The sequence below is a fragment of the Grampus griseus genome (assembly GCF_964374135.1).
Source record: "Grampus griseus genome assembly, chromosome: 6".
In the NCBI taxonomy this organism is placed as follows: Eukaryota; Metazoa; Chordata; class Mammalia; order Artiodactyla; family Delphinidae; genus Grampus; species Grampus griseus.
Window position 1 is genome coordinate 95938064 of NC_139000.1, and position 13294 is coordinate 95951357.

General features: G+C 38.7%; 1 protein-coding gene across 1 annotated transcript; it reads right to left on the reverse strand.

Moving 5' to 3' along the window:
* Nucleotides 1-10935: 10935 nt before the first annotated feature.
* On the reverse strand, nucleotides 10936-12966 carry LOC309824206 (endogenous retrovirus group K member 8 Gag polyprotein-like; the record flags this gene model as incomplete). Its single annotated transcript, XM_082656923.1, has 1 exon — nucleotides 10936-12966. One exon carries the CDS (start codon nucleotides 12964-12966, stop codon nucleotides 10936-10938), a length of 2031 nt encoding a protein of 676 aa, XP_082513049.1.
* Nucleotides 12967-13294: the final 328 nt, after the last annotated feature.

Sequence of the window (13294 nt, forward strand, 5' to 3'; positions counted from 1 at the left end):
AAAGATCTTGCTGTGATTTATGTCAAGGAGTGTTCTTCTTATGTTTTCCTCTAAGAGTTTTATAGTGTCCAGTCTTACATTTAGGTCTCTAATCCATTTTGAGATTATTTTTGTGTATGGTGTTTGGGAGTGTTCTAATTTCATTCTTTTACATGTAGCTGTCCAGTTTTCCCAGCACCACTTATTGAAGAGACAGCCTTTTATCCATTGTATATCCTTGCCTCCTCTGTCATAGATTAGTTGACCATAGGTGCATGGCTTTACCTCTGGGCTTTCTATCCTGTTCCATTGATTTATCTTACTGTTTTTGTGCCAGTACCTTATTGCCTTGATTAATGTAGCTTTGTAGTATAGTCTGAAGTCAGGGAGTCTGATTCCTCCAGCTCCATTTTTTTCCCTCAAGACTGCTTTGGCAGGCTTCCCTGGTGGTGCAGTGGTTGAGAATCTGCCTGCCAATGCAGGGGACATGGGTTTGAGCCCTGGTCTGGGAAGATCCCACATGCCGCGGAGCAAGTGGGTCCGTGAGCCACAATTACTGAGCCTGCGCATCTGGAGGCTGTGCTCCACAACAACAGAGGCTGCGATAGTGAGAGGTCTGTGCACCATGATGAAGAGTGACGCCCACTTGCCACAACTAGAGAAAGCCCTTGCACAGAAACGAAGACCAACACAGCCATAAATAAATAAATACATTTAAAAAAAAAAAAAAAGACTGCTTTGGCTATTCAGGGTCTTTTGTGTCTCCATATAAATTTTAAAATTTTTTGGTTCTAGTCCTGTAAAAAATGCCATTGGTAATTTGATAGAGATTACATTGAATCTGTAGATTGCTTTGTGTAGTATAGTCATTTTCACAGTATTGATCCTTCCAATCCAAGAACATGGTATATTTCTCCATCTGTTCATATCATCTTTAATTTCTTTCATCAGTGTCTTATAGTTTTCTGCATACAGGTCTTTTGTCTCCCTAGGTAGATTTATTCCTAGGTATTTTATTCTTTTTCTTGCAATGGTAAATGGGAGTGTTTCCTTAATTTCTCTTTCAGATTTTTCATCATTAGTGTATAGGAATGCAAGAGATTTCTGTGCATTAATTTTGTATCCTGCAACTTTACCAAATTCATTGATTAGTTCTAGTAGTCTTCTGGTGGCATCTTTAGGATTCTCTATGTATAGTATCATGTCATCTGCAAACAATGACAGTTTTACTTCTTTTCCAATTTGTATTCCTTTTATTTCCTTTTCTTCTCGGATTGCTGTGGCTAGGAATTCCAAAACTATGTTGAATAATAGTGGCGAGAGTGGACGTTCTTGTATTGTTCCTGATCTGATAGGAATGATTTCAGTTTCTCACCTTTGAGAAACATGTTTGCTGTGGGTTTGTTGTATATGGCCTTTATTATGTTGAGGTAGGTTCGCTCTATGCCCACTTTCTAGAGAGTTTTTATCATAAATGTGTGTTGAATTTTGTCAAAAGCTTTTTCTGCATCTATTGAGAAGATCATATGCTTTTTCTTCTTCAATTTGTTAATATGGTGTATCACATTGATTGATTTGCATATATTGAAGAATCCTTGCATCCCTGGAATAAACCCCACTTGATCATGGTGTATGATCCTTTTAATGTGTTGTTGGATTCTGTTTGCTAGTATTCTGCTGAGGATATTTGCATCTATGTTCATCAGTGATATTGGCCTGTAGTTTTCCTTTTTGGTGACATCTTTTTCTGGTTTTGGTATCAGGGTGATGGTGGCCTCATAGAATGAGTTTGGGAATGTTCCTCCCTCTGCAATATTTTGGAAGAATTTGAGAAGGATAGGTGTTAGCTCTTCTCTAAATGTTTGATAGAATTCGCCTGTGAAGCCATCTGGTTCTGGACTCCTGTTTGTTGGAAGATTTTTAATCACAGTTTCAATTTCAGTGCTTGTGATTGGTCTGTTCATATTTTCTATTTCTTCTTGGTTCAGTCTTGGAAGGTTACACCTTTCTAAGAATTTGTCCATTTCTTCCAGGTTGTCCATTTTATTGGCATAAAGTTGCTTGTAGTAGTCTCTTTGGATGCTTTGTATTTCTGTGGTGTCTGTTGTAACTTCTCCTTTTTCACTTCTAATTTTATTGATTTGAGTCCTCTCCCTTTTTTCTTGATGAGTCTGGCAAATGGTTTATCAATTTTGTTTATCTTCTCAAAGAACGAGTTTTTAGTTTTATTGATCTTTGCTATTGTTTTCTTTGTTTCTATTTCATTTATTTCTGCTCTGGTCTTTATGATTTCTTTCCTTCTGCTAACTTTGGGTTTTGTTTGTTCTTATTTCACTAGTTCCTTTAGGTGTAAGGTTAGATTGTTTATTTGAGATTTTTCTTGTTTCTTGAGGTAGGCTTGTATAGCTATAAACTTCCCTCTTAGAACTGCTTTTGCTGCATCCCATAGGTTTTGGATCGTCATGCTGTTGTTGTTATTTGTCTCTAGGTATATTTTGATTTCCTTTTTGATTTCTTCAGTGATCTCTTGGTTATTTAGTAACATATTGTTTAGTCTATATGTGTTTGTGTTTTTTACGTTTTTTTCCCTGTAATTGATTTCTTTTTTTTTTTTTTTTAACATCTTTATTGGGGTATAATTGCTTTACAATGGTGTGTTAGTTTCTGCTTTATAACAAAGTGAATCAGTCATACATAAACATATGTTCCCACCTGTAATTGATTTCTAATCTCATAGTGTTGTGGTCAGAAAAGATACTTGATTTGATTTCAATTTTCTTAAATTTACTGAGGCTTGATTTGTGACCCAACAAGTGATCTATCCTCGAGAATGTTCCATACACCCTTGAGAAGAAAGTGTAATCTGCTGTTTTTGGATGGAATGTCGTATAAATATCAATTAAATCTATCTGGTCTATTGTGTCATTTAAAACTTGTGTTTCCTTATTTATTTTCTGTTTGGACGATCTGACCATTGGTATAAGTGAGGTGTTAAAGTCCCCCACTATTATGGTGTTATTGTCGATTTCTTCTTTTATAGCTGTTAGCAGTTGCCTTACGTATTGAGGTGCTCCTATGTTGTGTGCATATATATTTATAATTGTTATATCTTTTTCTTGGATTAATCCCTTGATCATTATGTAGTGTCCTCCCTTGTCTCTTGTAACATTCTTTATTTTAAAGTTTATTTTACCTGATATGAGTATTTCTACTCCAGCTTTCTTTTGATTTCCATTTGCATGGAATATCTTTTTCCATCCCCTCACTTTCAGGCTGTATGTGCCTCTAGGTCCAAAGTGGGTCTCTTGTAGACAGCATATATATGGGTCTTGTTTTTGTATCCATTCAGTGAGCCTGAGTCTTTTGGTTGGAGCATTTATTCCATTCACATTTAAGGTAATTATAGATATGTATGTTCCTATTACAATTTTCTTAATTGTTATGGGTTTGTTTTTGTAGGTCGTTTTCTTCTCTTGTGTTTCCCACTTAGAGAAGTTCCTTTAGCATTTGTTGTAGAGGTGGTTTGGTGGTGCTGAATTCTCTTAGCTTTTGTCTGTCTGTAATGCTTTTGATTTCTCCATCGAATCTGAGTGAGATCCTTGCTAGGTAGAGTAATCTTGGTTGTAGGTTCTTCCCTTTCATCACTTTAAGTATATCATGCACTCCCTTCTGGCTTGTAAAGTTTCTGCTGAGAAATCAGCTGTTAACCTTATGGGAGTTGCCTTGTATGTTATTTGTCATTTTTCCTTGTTGCTTTCAATAATTTTTCTGTGTCTTTAATTTTTGTCAATTTGATAACTATGTGTCTTGACATGTTTCTCCTTGGGTTTACCCTGCCTGGGACTCTCTGAGCTTCCTGGACTTGGGTGGCTATTTCCTTTCCCATGTTAGGGAAGTTTTCAACTATAATCTCTTCAATTATTTTCTCGGGTCCTTTGTCTCTCTCTTCTCCTTCTGAGACCCCTATAATGTGAATGTTGTGTTTAATGTTGTCCCAGAGGTCTCTTACGCTGTCTTCATTTCTTTTCATTCTTTTTTCTTTATTCTGTTCCTTGCCAGTGAATTCCACCATTCTGTCTTCCAGGTCACTTATCTGTTCTTCTGCCTCAGTTATTCTGCTATTGATTCCTTCTAGTATATTTTTCATTTCAGTTATTGTATTGTTCATCTCTGTTCTTTAATTCTTTTATGTCTTTTTTCTTTAATTCTTCTAGATCGTTGAACATTTCTTGCATCTCCTTGATCTTTGCCTCCATTTTTTTTCAAAGTCCTGGATCATCTTCACTATCATTATTCTGAAATCTTTTTCTGGAAGTTTTTAGTTGTTTTTCTGGGGTTTTATCTTGTTCCTTCCTCTGGTGCATAGCCCTCTGCCTTTTCATCTTGTCTATCTTTCTGTGAATGTGGTTTGTGTTCCATAGGCTGCAGGATTGTAGTTCTTCTTGCTTCTTCTGTCTGCCCTCTGGTGGATGAGGCTACCTAAGAGACTTGTGCAAGTTTCCTGATAGGAGGGACTGGTGGTGGGTAGAGCTGAGTGTTGCTCTGGTGGGCAGAACTCAGTAAAACTTTAATCCGCTTGTTTGCTGATGGGTAGGGCTGAGTTCCCTCCCTGTTGGTTGTTTGGCCTGAGGTGACCCAACACTGGAGCCTCTTTTGTAGGGCTAAGGGTGGACTCTGGGAGGGCTCACGCCAAGGAGTACTTCCCAGAACTTCTGTTGCCAGTGTCCTTTTCATCATGGTGAAGCACAGCCACCCCTGTCTCCGCAGCAGACCATCTAACACTAGCAGGTAGGTCTGGTTCAGTCTCCTATAGGGTCACTTCTCCTTCCCCTGGGTCCTAGTGCACACACTACTTTGTGTGTGCCCTCCAAAAGTGGAGTCTCAATTTCCCCCGGTCCTGTTGAAGTCTTGCCGTGAAATCCTGCTAGCCTTCAAAGTCTGACTCTCTAGGAATTCCTCCTCCTGTTGCCAGACCCCCAGGTTGGGAAGCCTGATGTGGGGCTTAGAAACTTCACTCCAGTGGGTGGACCTCTGTGGTATAAGTGTTCTCCAGTTTGTGAGTCACCCACCCAGCAGTTTTGGGATTTGATTTTATTGTGATTGCGCCCCTCTTACCATCTCATTGTGGCTTCTCCTTTGTCTTTGGATGTGGGGTATCTTTTTTGGTGAGTTCCAGTGTTTTCCTGTAGATGAGTGTTCAGCAGTTAGTTGTGATTCTGGTGCTTTTGCAAGGGGGAGTCATTAATTTTCTTTTATTGGAGTATAATTGCTTTACAATATTGTGTTAGTTTGTAGTGTACAGCAAAGTGAATCAGCTATACATATATCCTCTCTTTTTTAGATTTCCTTCTCATTTAAGTCACCACAGAGCACTGAGTAGATTTCCCTGTGCTATACATTAGGCTCTCATTAGTTATCTTTTTTTTTTTTTTTTTTTTTGTGGTACACGGGCCTCTCACTGTTGTGGCCTCTTCCGTTGCAGAGCACAGGCTCCAGACGCGCAGGCTCAGCGGTCATGGCTCACGGGCCTAGTCGCTCTGCGGCATGTGGGATCTTCCTGGACCAGGGCACGAACCCATGTCCCCTGCATCAGCAGGGGGACTCTCAACCACTGCGCCACCAGGGAAGCCCAGTTATCTATTTTATACATAGTATCACTAGTGTATGTATGTCAATCCCAATTTCCCAATTCATCCCATCCCCCTCTTTCCCCCTTGGTATGCATGTTTGTTCTCTAAGTCTCTGTGTCTATTCCACCTTTGTGAGTAAGATTGTCTATACCATTTTTTTTCAGATTCAACATATATGCGTTAATATACGATATTTGTTTTTCTCTTTCTGACTTACTTCATTCTGTATGACAGTCTCTAGGAAACGTCTTAATTTTTTTGTACCAATACATGTTTTCCAGTATTGGTATTAAATAAAGGAAGAAAGGTACATGTAAATCTAATGGAAATTTATTCATAAATTCAATATTGAACAAATGATTATAGAACACTAAGTGTTCCCAAATTTGGGGCCATCATTTTGAATAAAATGATGTTAGTATATATACACATATATATATATATACTATGTATACATATATACTGTTTGTATATTTATTATATAGTGTATAAAATATATATTATATAGCATATAGTAAAATCAAGCCATCAACCATTTTAACTTTGATTAGTCTAGTATAAGTTTATCAATGTAAATTAGTTTATTTCTATACAATGCCTCAATTGAATTATATTTGCTAGCTGTATCCACCAACAGGAATGTATTTATTAACAATAGATCTACCACCATATAACTAAATGGTTAATTTGAATCAGATCAAATGTGTTGCCATTGAATCACTTAACATTCAACTCTAGTGATTATTTACAGCAGAATTAAGTCAATGAGTGTTCGTTCTGGGGAGTGAATAGTCCTATATATTCTGATTTTCGCCAAACATAAGGTACACATTGTATCAGGATAGCTTCTAAACCTAAAAAGACAAATCATGGATAATTGTTAGGTTTCTCTGATACATTTTTTCTAGGTGTTTTATATGTGATAGAATAAGGAGCTTATTGAAAATATCTGATTCTTCAAATCCAATAAAGTGACATAACACATTAGCATTTTCCCGGTTAACAGAGCTTCTTTGCTAATAATTTTTCTTAAATTATCTTTTAAGCAATTTCCCTCTTACATGTTGCTTTACAGTCATTTATGAGGTATGTCAAGGCAAGTGAATATTTGAGAGATAAGTATTCATTGCGGGTTTTTAAAAGACTGCATTATTATTCTGATCCTTTACATTGGCATTCATTGAGCAATAACCTTTTTATCTTGTGAGTCTGTGTGGTGGTTCTGCTGTATGCTTGCAGTTGGTATTATTCCATGTACTAGAGTTGCAATACTGCCTAAAATCCCTACACAATACATTTGGAAGTGGAGTGACTGACAGCTGTTATAGTGCAGATACTCTCCGAGAGGAGCAGAAATTTAAGCTATTAGTTCCCACTGACATTAATTCAGTTTATTTTGTGCCATTAGCATGTTAATTAACTTATGATGATCCAAGAAAATGGGACACAGAAATTTTGAGACGAGGCGAAGGAATGGCTCCTGTTACTGTAGGCAGATCTAGGTGGAGCCCTCCATGTAGGGCCTCAGGCTCCAGTGGACTGTGGCATTGGTCACTGGCCATTGGTGTGAGAGGGTTGAACCCCAGTGTACTGAAGAGTTGAGAGAGTGAAAGAAAGTACGAGAGAGAGGCTCCAAATAATCCTCACATCTATATTTGGAATGACCCTTGATGTGTCTAATCTATAAATATACACAATCACACTCACATCGGGCAGTTAGGAAAGTGTCTGCTTGATGGTAGGAATTGTGTTAACACACATCTTCATTCTACACTTGGGTCTGAAACAGCAAGTGTTAAGTATATGACACAATCTGAATATGTATAATTGACCTCAAAAATTCCTCCACAGTAAACTCATGGGAGTCAATGATGTGACTAAACCTCTACAATGCACACACATCCTACTCCTGCATGTGGCATAAGTAGAGTGCTCAGAAATAGACGATGGAATCCTGTCTACTCAGCACCAGAACTCATCCCACTTGGGGATCTGCATATGTGAAGGCTCTAGAACATTGGAGACAAGTGAACAAGATGGAGGGGTGCCGGGGACCAGCCCCAGCTGGACAGGTTTCACCCAAAGGGGAGACGGAGTCGGCGTGGACAGAACACAAGACACCTCAGAGGATGCAAGGATCTGACAAATTTATTTTTCACGATTCCAAAGTATTTATACTATAAAATAATCTCACTTTCAATCTTAACAACCTCATTCCCATGCTAAAAAATCTCTTACACAAGCCATAAAACAAAAGTAATTTACATCAACAGATTACATCAGCAGGTTAAACCGGTTAAATAGTCTTCTTATCGCTTATAGTCTCTTTCATCCTCCGTGGCCAGGCACACCCCGGTCACAGTCCAGGTCAGGAATGCAGTCTGCGGTTTCATCATTGTTCTTGTACCTGTATGTTCTATTCAATCAGCCAGTTATTCAAAGCACAAACTCAAACACATTATTCTTTTAGCAACTATAAATATTTACAGGCTGTTTTCTTCTTCCTTTATAATCGAAACAGGGCACTGAATAATCAATAACCCTAGGGGGTCTTGGGGGAGGGCATTGTACCTTAAATCTGCCACCAAGTTCCTTTGCAAAGTACTTACAAAATATAATCTGTCCTTTATATCTATTTTTATACGGAGAACAATTAAACTTATAAAAGGCTGCCAAATAGCCTACTCTATCTAATTTGCTATATACTCACTGTAGCATAAAACCTCCCCGCCACCATACCCAAGTGTTTCCTAACATATCTCTAACTCCCCAGGAGGGCCAAAACCCATTCAATTTGTCTTCTAAAGTAAGCTTTTGCCACACAAATGCTCCTATTGTATTTCCCTGAACCCAACGCCCTGGCCTGGGAGTGGGGATTTCAGGTGTAGCCATTAAGGGAGCCGGAGTAGTTACAATCTTTTTTGGCTTTACCCTAAATCGGGGTCTTTCCTAAACCCCTGCATTAAAACTGTACATATTTGCCAACACTAATAGCAATCCTATAAAAATCACCTTAGGCAAAAGCAGGGGAAAACAGGGGGAACCACACAGAGGAGAGCTTTGCTTCTCCATATTTGTACCTGACAGTACCAGCTTTGCTTGGCACTATAGGTCTCGTCCGTGCTGAGACTCAAAGGCACTTCCTATACGGCTCCCGACATCTCCCCCTTTTTTATTTTTTAAAAAGGCAGCATGCAATTCCACTTTGGTATTATATACACTTTGAAGGGCAGCTTGAATTAATCGGATGATGACTGGAAAAGAAATAAGAAGCAAAATTATAACCACTCCGGCAGCCCCATAATTTATTAAAATATGCATAAAGAAATTATCCTTAAAATAACTTTGTAAATTTTGTAAAAATTCTGCAGCAGCCTTAGAGGGATTCATATCATATTGAGAGGCTGCAATATCATGAATTTGTTTATGTAAATGTTCCAAATCAATTCCTAAATCACTAGAATTCCATATGTTTAAAATGTGCATTTGAATTTTTTCCCAGGAGTATTCAGAATGATTTACTTTTAAGGGAGTGACACATATCCAAGAATATTTTTTATGGCATGTTAAAGATAGGCGAATTTTTAAAGCAGTAAGTTCTTGACCAATATGTAAAACTGCTTCTTCAAGGGCATCAACTTTAGCTTCTAACTTTCTATCTATTGCTTCCTGAGTCGCTAAAGCCAAGGATATATTTTTTGATAAATCATTAGCATATTGTGCTGTTTGTACTTCTTTTACTAAAGTATATGTTGCAACAGTAAAAGAACTCAGTATTCCTATCAAGGCGGAAATTCCCAAAATCAAAGTAGCCACAAATCTTTTTGGCCGCATGAGCTCTCCAACCTGTCTTACAATTTCCGCCCCTATATCTGTATACCAAGATTCATTAAGCGCTACTGGCAGCATAATATAAGCTGGTCTTTTTAACACCATTATGGTTGACACATTCATTTCAGGAACAATACAAGTGGTCAGTATGCATTGCTGACAGGTAATATAAAACCTCATATTATACTGCATAATCTGCAACTTTTCACTATCATTAGAAAGCAATAAGGAATACGGAGATGACACACAGGTTTGAACATGGTACTCTTCCACATGGGTAGTAGCTCTAACTAACATTATTTTATGAGTGGTTAAGGGTAATCTCCATAACTGAGATTGATAATAGGTTTTATTTTCATGAACAAAAGTATAAATAGGAGCCACCCATCCATGACTATTCCATCTATTTACCTTCAATGGACGGGGAATATAGGAATCATTCCATGGGTATAACAAGCCTTTCTCTAAATATGTTCTATAATCTCCCTCAGGAAAATTAATACTCCAATCTGAAATATAATATCTAGTTCCAGGAATGGTTATTTTATTCTCTTTATTATACATACAATATATCCATGAAGGATATCCAGTTTCAATATCTACCCAAACCCATTTATCTGTAGCTGCTAATTTCTCAGAAGTTAGGGGCCATTGTTCTACCCACATAGGTTCCTCTGAAAGCCACACTATAGGGTCAGCTGCTTTTAGAACAATGGCCCCCTTTATAAATTTGGATAGCCCACTCCATGTTTATCATTTTTGGGCTCAGCAACCACAGGATATAATCTTCCCTCCTGATTTTTTCCTAAACCTTTATCTGGGTCATAACCCATATTTAACATTTGTGAGGAGACCCAATCATCTGGACTATACAGGAGCATTCCCATCTGCATAAGTATATCTCTTCCCCAAAGGGAAATTGGCAGGCCAGGTATTACATAAGGACAAAAGGAGCCTGCTTGTTTATTGGTAGTATTCTCCCAAGTTAAAATCTGGGCACTCTTAGCTACTGCTGGAGCAGTTCCCAGACCTGTTAACATATTGTCAGCATGCTGGGTGGGCCAGCTGCTAGGCCAATCTTTTCCTGCTATGCAGGAAGCATCTGCACCTGTGTCTAATAAGCCTTGAATATTTTTTCCATTAATTTTTAAAGTTTTTAAAGGTCTATTTCTGGTAATCTCTTGAATCCAAAATGCCATATCACTGGAGCCAAATCCTTTCTCATTCCTAGTTTCTTGAATTACATTTTTTCCTATCTTATAATATGGTAGCAATAACAATTGTGCTATTCTTTGTCCCACATAAATTTGCTGCGTCTTATTAGAGGGAGCCACCATTATTTGAATTTCTCCTGTATAATCAGAGTCAATTACTCCAGGCAAAACTGTTAAGCCAGATAAGGAAGTTGAACTCCTACCAATAATTAAACCCATTACTCCTGGGGGCAATGGACCTTTAATCCCAGTTGGTATTTTTATGACTGGAGAGTCAGGAGTTAGTATTGTTGCGGAGGTGGCACAGAGGTCCAATCCTGCGCTGCCTGGGGTGGCCCTAAACAATTCATCGATTCCCCTGAGGGAAGAAAGGGATTGAGCGTCTGGTGAATTGCCCCTATTGTTTGTTGGGCCCGGGGTTGGGCCCGAAGTAAGTTTCCCGAATTAGTTCCAGCAGGTGTACCTGGAAAAACAGGTGCAGGAAATATTGGCATCTGAGCTCCAGCCTGAGGCACTGCAGAAACCCCATTAGGGGGAAGAATGTGTCCGTCCTTGTGATATTTACTCCTACACAATTTAGTCCAATGATTTCCTTTCCCACATCTTTGGCAAGGAGTCTTTGGGACCCCAACATTACCAGGAGATATCATTCTAACAGGACCTGCTGGAGGTATATTTTTATTAGGACATTCCCTACTAAAATGACCTGCGCCTCCACAAGCAAAACAATTACTTCCTTTTGGTCCCTTAGGGTTTTTTGTTTTTTGAACCATATTCATCATACATTGAGGAAGTGTTTCTCCCTTTAGGGCGGCTGCCAAAGCAATCCCTTGCATATAAGAGGGACCCACGTCAGAACATTGTTTAATAAAATCTGAAATGCTGCCAGTTTTTCTAATTGGTCGAATCAAGTTCTGACGAACAGGATTGGCATTTTCGAAGGCTAATTGTTTAGCTAACATGTTAGCTGCATCCTCATCAGTTATTACCCTTTTTATCTCTGTTAGCAAGCGAGAAACAAAATCCTCATATGGCTCCTCAGGCTTTTGTCTTAAATCTGTTAAAGTGGAGGCTTTTCCTGGAGTCAAAGGCAAAGACTTCCAGGCATTCACTGCACACATAGTTACCTGCCATAAAGCCTCCTTTCCCATATGCATTTGCTGTTGGGCTGTATCATATTCTCCCTGGCCTAATAACATATCTTTAGTAATATTAAATTTATCCCTTTTCTTATTTAAAGCATGTTGCTTAGCCACCAATTCTTCATATTCTGTTTTCCAAAGCAAATATTGTCCTCCCGATAAACAGGCCTTTGTAACCTGAATCCAGTCATATGGAGTCATCCATCTATTTGCCAAAGCATCTATAAGAGTCATAGTATAAGGCGCCAACGGTCCGTAATCTACACAGGCCTTTTTAAGTTCTTTTAAAAGTTTTAGAGGCAAGGGATCCCAATATACATCATCATCATCAAAACCATCCTCAAAAATGACTGGAAAGCAGGCTGCAAAAGCATAATCATCATCTTCACCGTTTATTCTCCTATGTCTTTTATATTCGCCTTGACCTTTATTAAAAGGTGGTGGAGGTGGTGGGCCCCTAACATGTGAAGTTGAATGTCCTGACCTTTTTAAAGGGGGAAGTAAAGAACTTAAAGGTGCTGGTGGGGCGGTCGGTAGACGACCCAAAGGGCGCATATCCTGTAAATTAGGCCTATTTTTCTTAGTTTCTTGCATTGAAAAAGCACCATGGGGTTCATACTTCCTTCTTTCATAATCATATGCAGCAGCGTCTAAATCATCCTGATCTGCAGGAGGCAATTCATCATCAAAAGGAGGGTTTTTTAACAAATTAGGCTTAGTATCAGTAGGTGACTCATTTTCCTCCTCTGAGTCATTGTCATTAAGGTTACAGTCTTTTAAAGCTGCAGCCAAAACCTCAGTTTCTTTTGATGTTTTTGGGGAAAGTAACGGAGTACATTCATCTATTACTTCTGTGGGATATTTATATGGGTTCTTTTGACCTTCAGGCAAGGGAGCAATGCTCTCTCTAATAAGCTTCCATAAAGTAAAAGTATCTACTGGAACCTTCTCAGGTCCAAAATGACTGTAATATACTTGCAAAGTTTGCCCCACCTTTTGCCAGGTTTCTATATTAACTGTTCCCTGTTCTGGAAACCATGGGCATTGTTCCTGTACAAACTGAAAAAACTGAGTTAATTGCTTATTAGTTACCTTAATTCCTCTTCCATTTATCATATGCTTAACTATATCAATAAATAAGAGTCTCTCTTTGGACTCAGCGTGTCCCATCTTGACACCGCCTTACTCACCTTCCTAACCAGTATTCTTAACTGGGGGTCTGCAGCACCCTACGGTGAGACTCCTATCCGTCTGAGAAAGAAATAATACTTACCCCTTCAGGTCCCTGTTCGGGCGCCACTTGCCGGGGACCAGCCCCAGCTGGACAGGTTTCACCCAAAGGGGAGACGGAGTCGGCGTGGACAGAACACAAGACACCTCAGAGGATGCAAGGATCTGACAAATTTATTTTTCACGATTCCAAAGTATTTATACTATAAAATAATCTCACTTTCAATCTTAACAACCTCATTCCCATGCTAAAAAATCTCTTACACAA